The sequence below is a fragment of the Poecilia formosa genome, unplaced genomic scaffold (genome assembly GCF_000485575.1).
Source record: "Poecilia formosa unplaced genomic scaffold, Poecilia_formosa-5.1.2 Scaffold213, whole genome shotgun sequence".
NCBI lineage: Eukaryota > Metazoa > Chordata > Actinopteri > Cyprinodontiformes > Poeciliidae > Poecilia > Poecilia formosa.
In genome coordinates this window covers 425,619-440,599 of record NW_006800152.1, presented here as the reverse complement: position 1 = coordinate 440,599, position 14,981 = coordinate 425,619, and the positions used below count along the sequence as shown (strand labels likewise).

The window sequence follows — 14,981 nt, the reverse complement described above, 5'->3', positions numbered from 1 at the left end:
TATATAATTTTTTATTTTATTTTTTTTGAATCCACAAATGTTGGGTTTGGATCTCCACCGGATGCAGCCGCTTCTCATTCATTTCGTATTTCTCGAAAAACATTCGTGTCGTTTCAAGAATTCTCACTTGTTGAGGTTGATGTCTTTGCCCTGCTCGTGCGCTTCAACCAGCTGCTTGATGACGTCGGCGATGGTCATCATCATCAGCTCAGCTCGGCTGATATCACCTGGAAGTCAGTAAAGATACTTTAATTTAGATTAACTAATGTATTATTTTCTTATAATAACTCGGTGTTTACATAAGAGCTGTTGACGAAGAAAGTCACATTTACTACATAAAGTATCGTTTTGTGTCATTTAGCTTACTACAAAGGCAACTCTTTGAAGAACGTGGGATAATATGAGTTACAGCCACATTTAATTATCTATTGGAGTCAATAAATAATTCCTAAATTGAATGGTATTGGTGAGCGTTAGCAACAAGCTACAACTAGTCTGCCCAATTTAAAAGTAATTTAAAATATTTAACACATTTCACAGCAAACTCACTCTTTTTCTTTGGTTTCCCCATATCCTTCCGCGGACACTGTCAAATTTTAAACAAGGTGCTATTTATTAAAGAGTAAAACATTGGTCTGTCAACTCAGAGAATAGTAATAAACAACTCCACGTTACGAGCATACTGAAAATGCCGCATCGCAACAGGAACTGTCGTAAAATGATGTAAACTACTGTATCGAATTAAAATGCCGAATAAACTGTTTTTCTACTGTTTTTGAATCATTATTATTATTGTTATTATTATTAAATCATTAGGATAGATTTACACGCGTGTCTTAGTAAAATCAAAACGCTGAAAAGTGTTCATATTTTAATGAAAATGTCTTATTTTCACTTGCACACAGAAGTTCAGTGAGAAAGGCTTGTATATTCGATGAACGTCCACGGGGAGGCGTTAAATCCCCGTGTTTGTGAATGTGTCCAGAGGCAGCTGAAGGCTCACTGACTTAAATCTCACAGCAAATCCCTTTAGTCGCGAGTTGACATGGCCCGACTGATCTCTGCGGGAAGTTTCAGGAAATGCAACAGGTGGACGAGCTGCAGGGAATGAAGCGTGGACTACCGTGAGTGTTACCAGACTCTGGAGCAGACAGCAAACTTCCCCACTGAGAGCGGATTTTCTGGAGTGGGCAAGGCAGGCAGGTAGAGCAAGCCAGCGGTCGCTGTCATACAGTGTTTGACCCTGTGTGTGTGTGTTTGCTGCTCATATCCAGACCTCTTTAGCGTCCTAGGCTAGCTGCTTCTGCTGTGCCTCCTGAGTGTCGGACTGGGAAAAAACTGCGCACTCCTTCACTCGGTTAGTTCCCTTCTCCGTCATTTTATCCGTCACTCCTTGCCTCCTTATGCGCTATTCCGAAGTTATTTGGACAAAGTTGCAAATGTCAATTCGAAATGGAACTTTAATTCTGGGAAAATGTATATTTTCGGACCGTGCGTTGTGTATGTATAAAGTCCAAACAGAGTCTAACTGGTTTTACTGGTGTCCACTGATTGAATTGCCGCAGGTCAAGTGCCACAATGGATGACAACAGCCTGAGTGACTCCAACGTAAAAGTCGCCGTGCGCGTGCGACCCATGAACAGGAGAGGTGAGCCATATAACACTTTTTAAAGCCAAACTCCAGATTTTTCGGTTAAAACAAAATGACTTAATATGTAGCTTAATAGAACAGCATAAGATTCTTTTTGGTATGTTATAAATCATTTTTAATTAAGATGAGTTTTACCCTCCCCAAAACAAGCTTCTACTCACACATGCCTCTGGTGACGTCACAAAAGGCACAACAGATCAGGGTGAGGGAACCTCAAGAAAATACTATAGGGTCAACATCAAAAAAATTTAGTTAGAGAGTTTGCTGGGGTGGGACTTTTAATTTACAGTAGACGCCCTCCTATTTGCTTTATCAGTATATTACCTATTTACATTTTATTTATTTATATTTTTTCGTGGAATATAACTTCAAATTATTTGAAGAAATTTCACCTACATACTGCTAGTTTTTTTTTTCACTCTGTGGAAAGAAAATACAGTTTGGGAAGCTGAGTTACACAGGTGCAGTGCTACTTAACAAGCTACTGGCTGCGTTTGCAAAGCAGCCAATCCAGGAGCGCCATTCATTTTCCTTGCTGCTGATTGGGTGTAACCCAAACAGTGATGAGGAACGCCGTGGTTGTTAGCATCTGTGGTAGTACTAAGACAGTTTCTACTCTGTCTGACCTTACTAAGGTATTAATGCTTACTAAGGTATGTTTGGTGTTTGAACTATTAACATAGGCACAATCGGCTGTGGTTGCTAGCCCCCACGAAGCTTGGACGTCTTCTGTAGGTCTGATTTTTTTTTTTAAAGGTTATTAATAAATAAGTAATTTTCTTAAACATTGTAACAGTGAGTTAGTCCATGTTTTAATCTGCATGAACACCAAAAATGAGTTTATTTGGGATGGTGGTCTAAGGGCTGCACGATACAGTTCCTCTAAAAACTATCCACCCCCTTTTATTGCTTTTACAAAGAAATCATGATCAACAAAATGTTGCTTGCACACAGGAGTTTAAATGATAAACTGGAAATTGTGACCTACAAACAGATGACAATGAATATTAGTATGTAATAATATTAATATTATGTAGTAATAATATTAATAATATGTCATAACTACTATTAATAATACCCATATTTGGTGTATATTTTATGTGGATTTTTGGTAAAATCCACATAATAGTGACATGAATGCTGAATATTTTCAGCATTCATGTCACTTTGGTTGGACTTTTAATTTTTTTAGCCCCTTAAAAATGATTGTTAATGATTTTTAAGATGCTTTTAATTCTGATATTTTTAACTAAACATGATATAATTAGAGAGGCAGAGTCAGGGGTTGTTGACAAGTAAAGGCATATAATAAAGGGGGTCAAAATTAATGAATGAATCGATACATTGTGTAGCTTTTTCTTCTTTTCTTTCAGTTCTTGAATAAAAATTTTAGGGGTGTTATTCATTTAAAGTGACTTTAAACTGTAGAAATAGTAAGAGTTTGCTTCTGCTTCAACTTTGAAGCCACTCACCTGCCATCATATCTCCAAACCTCAGCTGATCAGTCAAACTCACATGCCTCTTGTGATGTCATCAGCCCAAATCGCAACAAAACAGATTGATTTTTTTTTTCTCCCTTCAGTACTCTTTTTTTAAAAAAATGTGTTTTGTGAAAATCCAGATTTCATTACCCAAATCTGCTTGACTTGTCAGTGAACGTTTGTTGGGGGGGAACACACCACTGGATTGTATCTTAAACATAAATATGTCTGTCCTCCATTTTCTTCCCTCCTTTTCTTATCATTGGCCTGTGAGACATTTTCAGGAAATCCCACACCCACTCCCAAGTGAGAATAACCAACCATGTGGACCGCCATGCATGTGTTACGCTACTTTCTTTAGATCAGTCAGGGTTGGAGCATTTACTTCTGACCATTTTGTGTTTTGGAAAGGATTTTTTTTCTCCCCTCTGGAAAGCAACAACAAGATGTAGTTTTGCTGATGTTTTGAAGTGGGCTGGCAGGAGGCCTGCAGTCTGAAAGCAATAAAAATATAATGAGGTGCTGCATGTTTAATGTACTTTTAGTAAATTCCCAGAACAGCAGCATAGCAGAACTTTATATTTGGACCTGAGAACACAAAGGTTTGTGTTTCTGTTTCCAGTTATGTTCCAGTTATTGTCCACTTCATGAAATCTAACACAACATGTGACCTAAATTCTGCAGGGACAGGAAGTCCAAACGCTGACTCCGCCCCCTGGTTCAGGTGGGAATGAGGAAGAGAAGGTGTGACTTGGCTCTTCCTTACTGGCTGCCTGGCCAGTAGTGAACTCGCTGTAATGTTTGCACAGGCAGGTCCTGTATGAATCATCAGCAATGCAGCCATTTCCTGTTAGTCCTCGTCAACCTGTTTGTGTTGTGATTACGAGGAACTGGCACACGTCCACACCCACCTGTCACTCTGCAGTGACAACCAGGCGATAGCTGCCTTTAGTGGTGGGCAGGATGACAACATCAGATCATGTGTGCACAGTGAATGGAGCTAGAAATGGGATAAAACTTAGAGGAAACCTGATGAAGGTTTACCTGAAGCTGCAATGGCACATTGGGGGCCAGTGTAGACAGGGAGGGGAAAAAGAGGAGTTAATTGCTGTCAAAAAAAGTTGGAAATTTTGAGATTAATCTAAAAACAATTTGGACATTTCTGAGTTTAAGTTGAATATTTAAACCAAGGGTTTTTTGTCTAGCAAATTTGCGACTTTTCACGTTTTCTTTTCTTTCTAGAAAATTTTAGATTTTTTTGGAGGAAAATTGCTGCTTTAATTAATTTTTTTTAATCTACATTGGCCCTAATACACTGTTGTATGAAACATACAGAAATATGTTATAATAGAATCAATTAATATTCCAGAGCAAATACAAAAAAAAATACTTTAAAAGTGTGTTCACACACAGTCTCCAGCCAGTTTTTACCCAGGTTTTCTATTTTACCCACCACTGTTTCCCATGTTTTCAAGGAATCCACATCATATTGTTTTTGGGTAAATGTATATATTTTTTTTATTTTTTGCAAATCTAGAAAAAGACCTGAAAACCAGATGTGTGGTGGAGATGGAGGGGAGCCAGACCTTTCTGCATCCAGCCATCACTAACGTAAACAAAGGAGACCCCAGGTAAGCTGAGAGATGTAAATATGTAAACACTTCAGTTTATATAGTTATACCATCAGTACAATAGAATGAGTCAAGATAAACAGCCTGGACAATGACTTCCTCTTGAATAATGTGGAAACGTCTGTGGGAGTTCAGAAAAATATTACTTTTTTTTATTTTTTTTTATCAAATTTTTAACAGCGTTTTATCATAAATTCCACAAAAGAACAGAACATTTTCTGGAACTAAATTAACTTTTCTTTCTTCTTTGGCCTGAGTGTCTGGTTGTGATGCCAGAGCCTCTGGATCAGAGCAGATCTGAGGCTGTTTTCTGCATCGGTGTTGTGAATGTTACACAGGCGGCTAATGTTCCACATTTCAACATGGATATTGATTCCCACCTAAAAGCTTCTGTGTGTGTGTGTGTGTGTGTGTGTGTGTGTGTGTGTGTGTGTGTGTGTGTGAGACGGGTCTATATTCATTGGCTGGTCCTCTTCCTCTATTGCATTGCCGCTATGGGAGCTGTTGACTTTTATTTTTTAATAAAATAAAAAAAAGAGTACGTTTACACTAATTTAATGAACAAAAAGAAACTAGTGATTTCATTTAAAATGTTATTTGCTTTTATTAACACAGTTAAGCCAACATGCCTAATTACAGCTGATGGAATCTCAACAATGGTAATCATTTTGATGGAGAAGATGATGGCAAAACCATTAGCATGGTGGTGAAACACAGTTCTCGCCTGTATGTGTTAATAAAAATTACACATTTTTGAGCTTAGAGAAGCCCCGCATCACATGATATGACTTCACTGTTCATTAATGACACACTCTTCAGTTTCTTAAGACAATCCTTGCTTTATGCAACAAAATCCTAAACAGTGCAACAGCTGTTGGCTTAGAGGAGAAACTCTGTTTTCTTAACGCCCTGAGAAAGTTTCCACACCTTACTTCACATCACAGCCACAAAATGTGTTTTATCATGACTGTCTAACAGACAAAATCGCAGTAAGTGTCATTGGGGAAAAAGAAAACAAAAGTAACAAGCTGTGGTTCATATTTTTTATTATTGATAATATTCCTGACGACATTTCTGTTTTCTTCAAATCTGGCATTTTTAGTGGAAAACCTGAATGCAGAAGGCCGTTTATTAATAATAAAAAAAAAAAGTCATGAGATGTCCTGTTTTTGGTGATTGGTGTTTTGCCACAATCATTGATGGATTGTGGCAAAGCACCAAACATCCAAACACAGCTACAGTGGGATGAATCCAATCAAAGCTTACTCATGAGCTGTAAAGACCTAAAGTAAAGACCTAAACCCAACTAAGTATTTTCAGCAATACTTCAAAATTGATGTTCAAACACGCTCGTCATCCGATTTGAGTTTGAGTTCTTTGCAAAGACAAACGGATTTGGATTCATTTACTAGAGCTGCGCCGATCTGATATTAATATCTGTATCGGTCCAGATGTTAAAAAACTTCTAGATCGGTTATTGGAGACAATGTGCCCAATCCATAGGAAGACATCTATTCAATCTAGTTCTATGCTTTGCGTTCTGAGCGGTGTCTAGCTTTATTTATTTTACATTATATTTAAAATTCCTAATTGCACTTTCTGAATCATTTGAAAGAATGTTTGTTGCAGTTTATTTTTCACGTTTTTACCAACCTATTGTTCTATTTATTTTACATTTTTACATATTTGGCTGTTCTACTCCCAGTTGGACCGACTGAACAAATGAAAGTTATGTCGATCTTACACGTTTGACCAGGCTTGTGAAGTCACTGGTGTATTTAAGTGTGGTGCAGAGTTAGCAAATGTATAATTTGGTTCATTTCGTTTAAAAATTAAAAAGAAACATTTTAAGTCAATTCAGCTGTTTATCTGTATCAGATCAGTATTGGCCCATACTAACCCTCAGGTATCGGTATCAGAAGTGGTGCATCCCTCTAGTCGTGTAAAGCTGGTAGAGACATGACTCAAAAAAACCTGCAGTCACACTTTTTTTCAGATTTCTATTGGCACAAAAACCGTTTTCACTTCAATTTCACTAGTTAGTGTTTGTCACATAAAAGGTTCATCGTGAAGTAACAAAACATGTAACATTTAAGAAGGTGTGAATACTTTTGTAAGACTTTTTCTGTTTTTTATTTTAAAGGATGACTGGTTCATGTTTATAGTTGTTGCTTTTTTTCAAATCAGAACAAACAGTGTATGATTTAATCAATCTGTTCACTTAAACAGGGTAGCTGTTTGTAGAGTGAGGAATCCTCTAATCCTGCTGCTGATTGGTGGATCTGATCTATAGCACATGTATGTAGCTGAAGCTTTTTTTTTCCCCACCCTGTCGTCTGGAAGACTTTCAGATTGAATCATCACTCCACCTCTCCTGCTTGAAACTTTCCTCCTTTCTTCCTCCTCCCTTCTTTTGCACGCTCTTTACAGAAGGTGTGTCTGTTACTCAGCCACTTAACCCTGCGGTAAAGGAGTAGAGGACGGTGCAGGAAGCCAGATATATGTGCTTTATAGTTATCTGAGGCAATAATGTGCACCAATTGTGCTGATCTGAATATATAAACCCATAAAACTTGCTCTTCCTGAAGCTTGGGGTCTGTAGGTAGATATCTCCCTGAAGGCTTTCAGCCGGTCTTGGTCTTCCTTACTTACTCTGTATTTCCCTCAGGGCTACTCCCAGATTCACGCCCTGCAAACACGAGGGCGTGAATCTGTTTTTGTCCTGAGTTAAAAGCCTTTGGTTTCATAATTACCTTCTGCATTTTTTATTTTTTTTTTAGTGAGTGTCAGTGCGCTTTTATCTGCCTCAACATGCTCCAGCGGTGGTATGCTTCCCCTTCAGGGATTTGACGTGAACAAGTTCTGCAGGCTCGGTGCAACACCCTCAGCTAAGCTCAAAGGTCGAAGGGAAGGAAAAACCGAAAGAGGCGAGATTAGAGTCGTCATCACCTGATAAATATTCAGGAAACTGGCTGAGTAGTCAGATGTGAACAGTTTGTGCTGAGTCAGCATCGCTGATGGTTGACGTTGGGGTGAATTAGTGTTTTCTGTGGGGGGTGTTAATATGTTACAGGACCCCTGGGTGCTGCTACAGTAGGACAGCAGGGGGCTGCCAGGCTCTCGAGGCAGCAGGGATTGATGCAGGCAATTATTCACTTCCTGCTGCAGGCTCCTTTAACAGTTTAGCTTTAAACTGAAAATTTTTCTACACATCCATAAGCTACTACGCACAGGGGGTCTGTACTCCAATGTTTTAAATTAGTGTGTCTGAAATTAAGATCTTAAGATGTCTTAATTTTCTTTATTAAAAAATGTAAGTTGGTATTAGGGTGCATTCACACCAGTACTGTGTGTCTACTTTAATGGAACTCAATTTTGTTTATCTACCAGATCCAGTTTGATTCTGGAGGTGTGAACGCGCAATCAAACTCTGATGCCGATCAAAATAGTGAACTCTGGTCCGCTTAAAAACCTCATTTTCTGTTTGGTTCAGATGTACTGTATGTGTGAACGCCAAGCGGACTGCAGACCGCTCCAAAAGCAGGAAGTGGACTATGGTGCGGGGCACTGTGGGTAAATACAACCAAAACAAACGCGCTAGTCTAGTGCTAGTGCGAGAAATGACTCATAGTCTCTTACCAATGATGGAAGAGAAATCCTACAGCTAGTAAAATCTGATGCCACTCCATGTTGTTTCCATGCAACATGGAGCGCCACCTCAGATGTGGTGGTGAACAGGACTTTCAAGGAGAGAAAGCTGAAAATGTAACAAATGCAGGAATTTTGGTCCAAAACTGAACAGTCTATCGGACCATCAGGTGTAAGTAAGGGGGGTTGAGGCTACTGCTAACTAGCTGCTAATATACCCTTGCTAGCAAGCTAGCTTTTTTTAGGTCTACCATGGGTTAGTGTAACTTTACCAGTGGTTAACTGGATGACTTTTGTTTTTGCCACTGGCTGACTAATTCTGCCAACCAATAAGAGGCTAGGTACAACAAAACCTTTAAGGTAGGCACTATGAGGGTTGTCAGGCCATATGCAGAGTGAGAAGCTCAAAGCTGGCTTCAGAGTTTGTGCTACGCTTGATTATAATTCAGCAAGTTCCCCCAACCATTCCCTATATTTAGCATCTTCAATCTTAAATTTAATTCAAGATGGCTTATTAAACATAGGTCTTAAGAAGTCTTGAATTTGACTTGTTGAAACCTGCGGATACCCTGATGTAGAGTATTTAGAATGGGATCCAGATTAGCCGCTCAGGCCTGCATGCTGGTGGTCAGGGACTTGGTGACCTGCTCTCCTCCTCCTGCTCCTCCTCCTGAAGTGACTCCTCGGTGATCCGAGGCTCTGCCAGTTATCTCAGGAATGTCCTCACAAGCCCAGGAGAAGGGAGACTTAATGTTGCTCTTTCATGGAGCAGCCAGCGCTCACATAGAGGCCCTGTTTCAGTACAGCTCCTCCGTTTGTGTGGCCAGAACAAAATTTGCAGCTTTTTTTTTTTTAAGGCCCCACAATTTCTGCCTGAGTGAAGGTAATGTTCTGAGTCCTGATTTACACTTCTACTAAAGCGAGGCTCCACACATATAGCTACAAAAATGTGTTGTTTTTCTGCACTCAACCTTGTGGTTGTTGGTCAGTGTTTCCATATTAACTATATAGGTTGGTTTTACTCTGTCGATACTGCAGCACAGATTACTCCAAACTCAGCTTCTCTCTCATAAAGCAGATTGTTTCACAGTGAACTATGAAATGTAAGATTTTTTTTGTTTTTATTTTTTTCACAACTGGATACGTAAGGAAAAACGAGAGAAACACATCCATCCATCCATCCATCCATCCATCCATCCATCCATCCATCCATCCATCCATCAATCTCTTTTCATTTCTTATATCCTTTATCCATACATTTTTGATGATTAATTCACCAGTATATTTATCCATTCATTTATGTTCATATTTTCAAAATGAACTGAAAAAACACCAAGACCTCTAAAATGCTGAGTCTAGAAAAGATGGAACCCTGTGAACCTTTAAGACAGGGGTGTCCAAAGTCGGTCCTCGAGGGCCGGCATCCTGCATGTTTTAGTTCTCTCCCTAGTGGTTGTAACAACCTCCTCAGCAAGTCAATGTTCTGCTTAGGCCTTCTAATGAGCCATCATTTGATGCAGGTGTGTAAAACCAGGGAGAAAACTAAAACATGCAGGATGCCGGCCCTCGAGGACCGACTTTGGACACCCCTGCTTTAAGATAAAGGAACGTTCATCAACCGTTCATCCTACGGGGAGAAACAGAAAAAAAAGATTGATTCTGTATTGACCACAGCTCATTTATGGCCTTCCTGTTTCTCAGCTAATGTTGATGTAATTAAGGCCCAGAGCTGCACTGGTGACAGGAGTGACATAATGACAGGAGCTCCAGCTATGTTGGATAATTGAATTTGACATAAACTTTCTGGAATGCAGCTAGGTGTGGGCTCTAGGCAGCCGTGGCATGTCGGGGACACCAGCAGGGTGTGAGGCCCAGACTACTGTTCAACATTCCTCCAGTGGGTCACCAGCAACATAAGAGGATTAGTAACCTGGGCAGATTTTGGAGCCCTGCTCTGATTAAAACACCTTTGACTCCATATCTCTGAAGGCCAGCCATGTTTCTGCTCATGTCTGGGTCATTTACAGTCCCTGCCTCTCATGTGCTGACAAACGTAGGCAGACGTGGATCATTTTACATCTATCAAGGAAATTTTTGATAGTCATTTCATTAGGAAGTTTTTGGACTTCCCAATTCTGAAGCTGCTTCTTAAAAAAAAAGAATCTTAGATAAAGTTGAAATCAACCAGTCACATCAAAACTGAACTTTACATTTGTCTGATATTAAAGGGGCCATATTGTGTAAAATCAACTTTTTTTACCTTTACATCATTTTATAAGGCTATATTTTCATTAAAATCATACCTGGAGTGTTGCCTTCATTCTTTGATGCATGTTTAAAAAAAATCCTTTCATCTCCATGACAACCATTCAGCTGGTCAAAACACTTGGATGCACATAGCTCCGCCTTCGAAACCCCTCCCCTGAGGTGCAGTTTCCAAGCTTCCTAGCGTCTGTCTCAAAGAGCAGCCTTCTCCCCACTAGGCTCCTTCAGACTAGCCAGCAGCAATTAGCAAACACCTGGTGGAACTGCGCACCTGCTGACCTCATTATAGGAGCTACTTCTCAGAGCAACATTGGAAAAAACTTTGTTAAAGGGTCAATAGACATTTTTATGATGACTTCCTGAAGGCGGAGTTTCAGAAAGAGCAGGAGGCCCAATTTCAAAGTGCTAGAGAAGTAAAATGTCCTTTAAGCCATTTTTTATAACAACTGAAGGTGACATAATTACTTTATTATAGTATAAAACTGAAGTAAGTAAATATAAATTTGATGGGGAACACACACTTTTTCATTATTTTGTAACTAAGTTAATTTTTACATTTTACATCTCAGGTAAACCGTTTGATGTTTTGCTCCATTCAATTCAGTAGACCATAAATTACAAATTTATTGATCTCTAAATGCTAATTAATAACCACTCTTTAATTTCTATCTTCCCTCTTATCCCAGGAACCAGCCTAAGGTAACTATTAAAATAAACTTTGCTCTAAGTATTTTATTGTGGCCCATGCATTTCAAATTCCTCTAACACTCCTATGTTTTCCCTCAGGCATTTGCCTATGACTACTGCTTCTGGTCCATGGATGAATCCCAACAGGACAAGTTTGCAGGTTAGTTGGTTGGTTTTAACTCTGTCCATGTGATTTCCACGCCGCTGGCTGGTGAGTCATCCCTTCAGCCCGTCTCCTGACACAATGTTTCCTGATATACGGGTCTATTTCTGGAGCTGAAGAACGGGCACCGTTAGGGGAGCGGATGGAAGACGGTAGCACTCTGCTCGTCTGTAGTATTAATATTGTAAAAGAGCAGGCGTGCAGGCCTTGATTCCTTCATACCAGTGAGGTCAGACGCATTGATTCTGAACATAATACTCACCCTGTCCAGCGTCTGCTCAGGAGCTTTCCAACAACCGTCCTTATCTGCTCCTGCTGTCCGTATCATTTACCATAGACTCTGAATTTAAAATTTGATCTCAGTTTTGTCACAGTGAGGCTCCTGTTTTGTTTTATTTTATTTTTTTATTCCTGCAGGTCAGGATGTGGTGTTCCAGTGCCTTGGGGAGAGCCTGCTGGACAACGCTTTCATGGGCTACAACGCCTGCATCTTTGCCTATGGACAGACAGGTAACATGATGATCTTTGTTACTTGCCTACATTTGAACTGTAAAGTGACAGCGTTATGTCGTGGGGCTTTTTTTTTTTTTTTTGCTGCAGGAGGGACTGGTGCACTATACTAAACAGATAAGAAAAGAACATTATGTGGAATTATTGAGGCAATATCGCCATGAAGTTAAAGTTTGGGCACAAATTGGTCTTCGAAATGATTGTAGCTATGCTGCTATATCATTAACAAAAGACTATAAAGTCAATGTTTCAGGGTGGCAGTCACCAAAACCAAGAAATTGTAGGAAGAGTTTAAAAGGAGTGTGTGTGAGAGCATAGCAGTCTATAAACCCAACCCAGTTGCAATATTTCTGTTTGGAATGAGCCTCAAGAAATTCCAGCAAACTGCTGTTGTGAGAAGCTAGTGGAAAGCAATTCCACCAAATATTAAAGGGAGGTCAAGGTCAAAATGTGAAAAAAACAAACAATTTATCAAAATAGAACTCCCTCATATTATTCTAGCTTTTTGCAAACAGAAAGAATTTGGATAACATTAACTGACCTGAAACGTGAAATGTTTAGTTTAAAAGAAAGTCAAACACTGAGGCAATAATGTTGTTTCTTTGTACTGTGACCATAAATACCTTGTTTAAGCCGTATTTAGATCATTGGATCCTTGTGTTTTCTTTGTTCTTGTGTCATGTTTTTCGGGGGTTTTTCAACTGTCTCCAGGTTCTGGGAAGTCGTACACCATGATGGGCTCAGCGGAGCAGCCTGGTCTGATCCCTCGTCTCTGCAGCTCGCTCTTCAGCAGGACGGTGCAGGAGGCCCGAGAGGGAGAGACCTTCACCGTGGAGGTCTCCTACATGGAGATTTATAATGAGAAGGTCCGAGACCTGCTTGACCCCAAAGGGTGAGAGGTCTACGTTTCACATTTTGCTGTTATGACGTTGTTTGGATTTTTCTTGGCTTGTCATTCGTCATTCAAACCTTCAGGAACACTGAAAGAGTCAGGATTGTTTTTTCTTGTTTCTGCAGGAGTCGCCAAGCGCTGAGAGTGAGGGAGCACAAAGTTTTTGGTCCCTATGTTGACGGACTGTCCCGCCTGGCCGTGGCCAGCTACAAGGTAACGCAGCCATACCAAAATGAGCTCTGTGTTCCTCCATAAAGGAAAAACTGTAACATGTTAGTGACTTATGTTTTCATCAGGACATCGAGTCTCTGATGTCAGAGGGGAATAAATCTCGCACTGTGGCGGCCACAAATATGAACGAAGAGAGCAGCAGGTCCCACGCCGTGTTCAACATCATCCTTACACACACACTCATGGACCTGCAGTCTGGGGTAAGAAACACTCTGCTGGATGAAAACCTGAACACCGTTTTTGTAAATTAAAGCAGGGTATTCACACTTCCTTAAAGTCTTAAATTCATTGGCCAAAAATTAAGGCCTTAAAATGTCTCAAGTTAATAAAAAGATTTCGATTTTAGTCCTGGCTGGCAGGAATATTTAAGATGGATTTTTTTCCCTTTCTGGCCTTTTCAGTCAGGCAAATGTTTGAGTCAAACGCAAACACCTTTATTTTGTTCTGTCACTCAAAGCAGTTCAGACATCCGGCAACTCTGCTAATATAGCTTTGCTAGCGAGCTAGCTAGACAGCTAGCTTTTTGCATTTATCGTGGCTAAGTGTAAATTTGTCAGCAGTCATTTATACTACGTTTGTTTTTGGTACTGGCTGACTTCTTCTTTCAACCCATACGAGGCTCGGAACAAAAATACTTTTGCTAATATACCCTTGCTAACTAGTTAGCTAGTTTTTTCACAGTTTTTGCTATGCTTGATTGTAGTGCAGCAAGTTTCCCCAACCATCATCTATATTTATACTTTTTTCTGTATTAAATATCATTCAAGGTGGCATAGAGGTCTTAAATTTGACTTGTTGATACAGAAGTTGTTCTAGTTTTTAGAAAAGCAGCTTTTTAAGAAGAAAGGTACCTGAACTAATACTGAGTGTGCGTGTTTGTGTGTCTGTGTTTGGTTCAGACGAGTGGAGAGAAGGTGAGCAAGCTCAGCCTGGTGGACCTGGCTGGAAGTGAGCGAGCAGCCAAAACTGGAGCAGCCGGCGAACGGCTGAAAGAAGGCAGCAACATCAACAAGTACGCAAACAGATGAAAAGGAGTCTCACTCAGCAGTCTGAATAATTTAAATAAGCTGTTTTTAGTTGGATAATCACTTGTGTATATAATGAACTTTGTGCAGTTGAGAAAATTCTGATGATTTGCTAACTTTTCTCTCCCCTGGAACACGGCCTCCCCTCAGGTCTCTCAGCACTTTGGGTTTAGTTATCTCGGCCTTGGCTGATCACGGAGCCGGAAAGAACAAGAGCAAGTTTGTTCCCTACAGAGACTCTGTGCTCACCTGGCTGCTCAAGGTACGAACACAAAGATCCCCGCACAGCACCCCAACAGGCCCGCCTGTGTCTCCCTCACCCCCACCCCCACCCCCCATGCTGGAAAGGCACAATAAGCCTATTTTTAATCCAAAGAAAGTCTCTGAGTAATTAACTTTCTGCTATGCTTTGGAGAGTTTCAACGCTCTGCTGAATCCAGAAAAGGTTTGTTTCCTCCACTTTAAGTCTTCAATGTTAGCATTTTGAATTGGCTTTAATTTGGTCATAGATTGTATTAAAATTGCTTAACTTTAAAAACTCAGATCTAACTCTGGCCAAGTTAGTCAGCACCCCTCGTAAAGTTGTGTAAAATCTAGATTTTTAAAATTATTTTTCTATTGCAGCAGCACAACTTCCATCTGAAAATGAAATGATATCAAGCATTTCTCTAAAATGTATCTAGTGGAGAAAAGCCTTGCTAAAAAAGCCTTAACTTAATGACCCCAGGGAAACAATCATTGCCTTTTTTCTGCTTGATTTTGTTGAGTTACTTAGTTTTTAGGAACATTTAATTAAA

At 39.9% G+C, this 14,981-nt stretch overlaps 2 protein-coding genes across 5 annotated transcripts in view; one reads left to right on the top strand and one right to left on the bottom strand.

The window, feature by feature from the left end:
• elp3 (elongator acetyltransferase complex subunit 3) overlaps positions 1-720 on the bottom strand; it is a 23,825-nt gene extending 23,105 nt beyond the window's left edge. The window contains exons 1-2 of the mRNA XM_007567754.2: positions 550-720; positions 128-227 (exon numbers count right to left, since the gene is read on the bottom strand). Of these exons, the coding sequence (XP_007567816.1) occupies positions 128-227; positions 550-571 (122 nt within the window). The 5' untranslated portion in view covers positions 572-720. The remainder of the gene's footprint in view (positions 1-127; positions 228-549) is intronic.
• A 217-nt stretch (positions 721-937) lies between these two features.
• Positions 938-14,981, top strand: part of LOC103148811 (kinesin-like protein KIF13B) — a 39,071-nt gene continuing 25,027 nt past the window's right edge. For 2 of the 4 annotated variants that reach the window (XM_016679503.1, XM_016679500.1), the window contains exons 1-12: positions 938-1,186; positions 1,275-1,357; positions 1,566-1,648; positions 4,670-4,763; positions 11,363-11,375; positions 11,463-11,523; positions 11,944-12,036; positions 12,748-12,928; positions 13,054-13,141; positions 13,225-13,359; positions 14,059-14,171; positions 14,335-14,446. In XM_016679503.1, the coding sequence (XP_016534989.1) occupies positions 1,579-1,648; positions 4,670-4,763; positions 11,363-11,375; positions 11,463-11,523; positions 11,944-12,036; positions 12,748-12,928; positions 13,054-13,141; positions 13,225-13,359; positions 14,059-14,171; positions 14,335-14,446 (960 nt within the window). In that variant the 5' untranslated portion in view covers positions 938-1,186; positions 1,275-1,357; positions 1,566-1,578. Of the gene's footprint in view, positions 1,204-1,274; positions 1,358-1,565; positions 1,649-4,669; positions 4,764-11,362; positions 11,376-11,462; positions 11,524-11,943; positions 12,037-12,747; positions 12,929-13,053; positions 13,142-13,224; positions 13,360-14,058; positions 14,172-14,334; positions 14,447-14,981 lie in introns of all 4 variants that reach the window. The other 2 variants (XM_016679501.1, XM_007567749.2) reach the window with 2 other exon arrangements.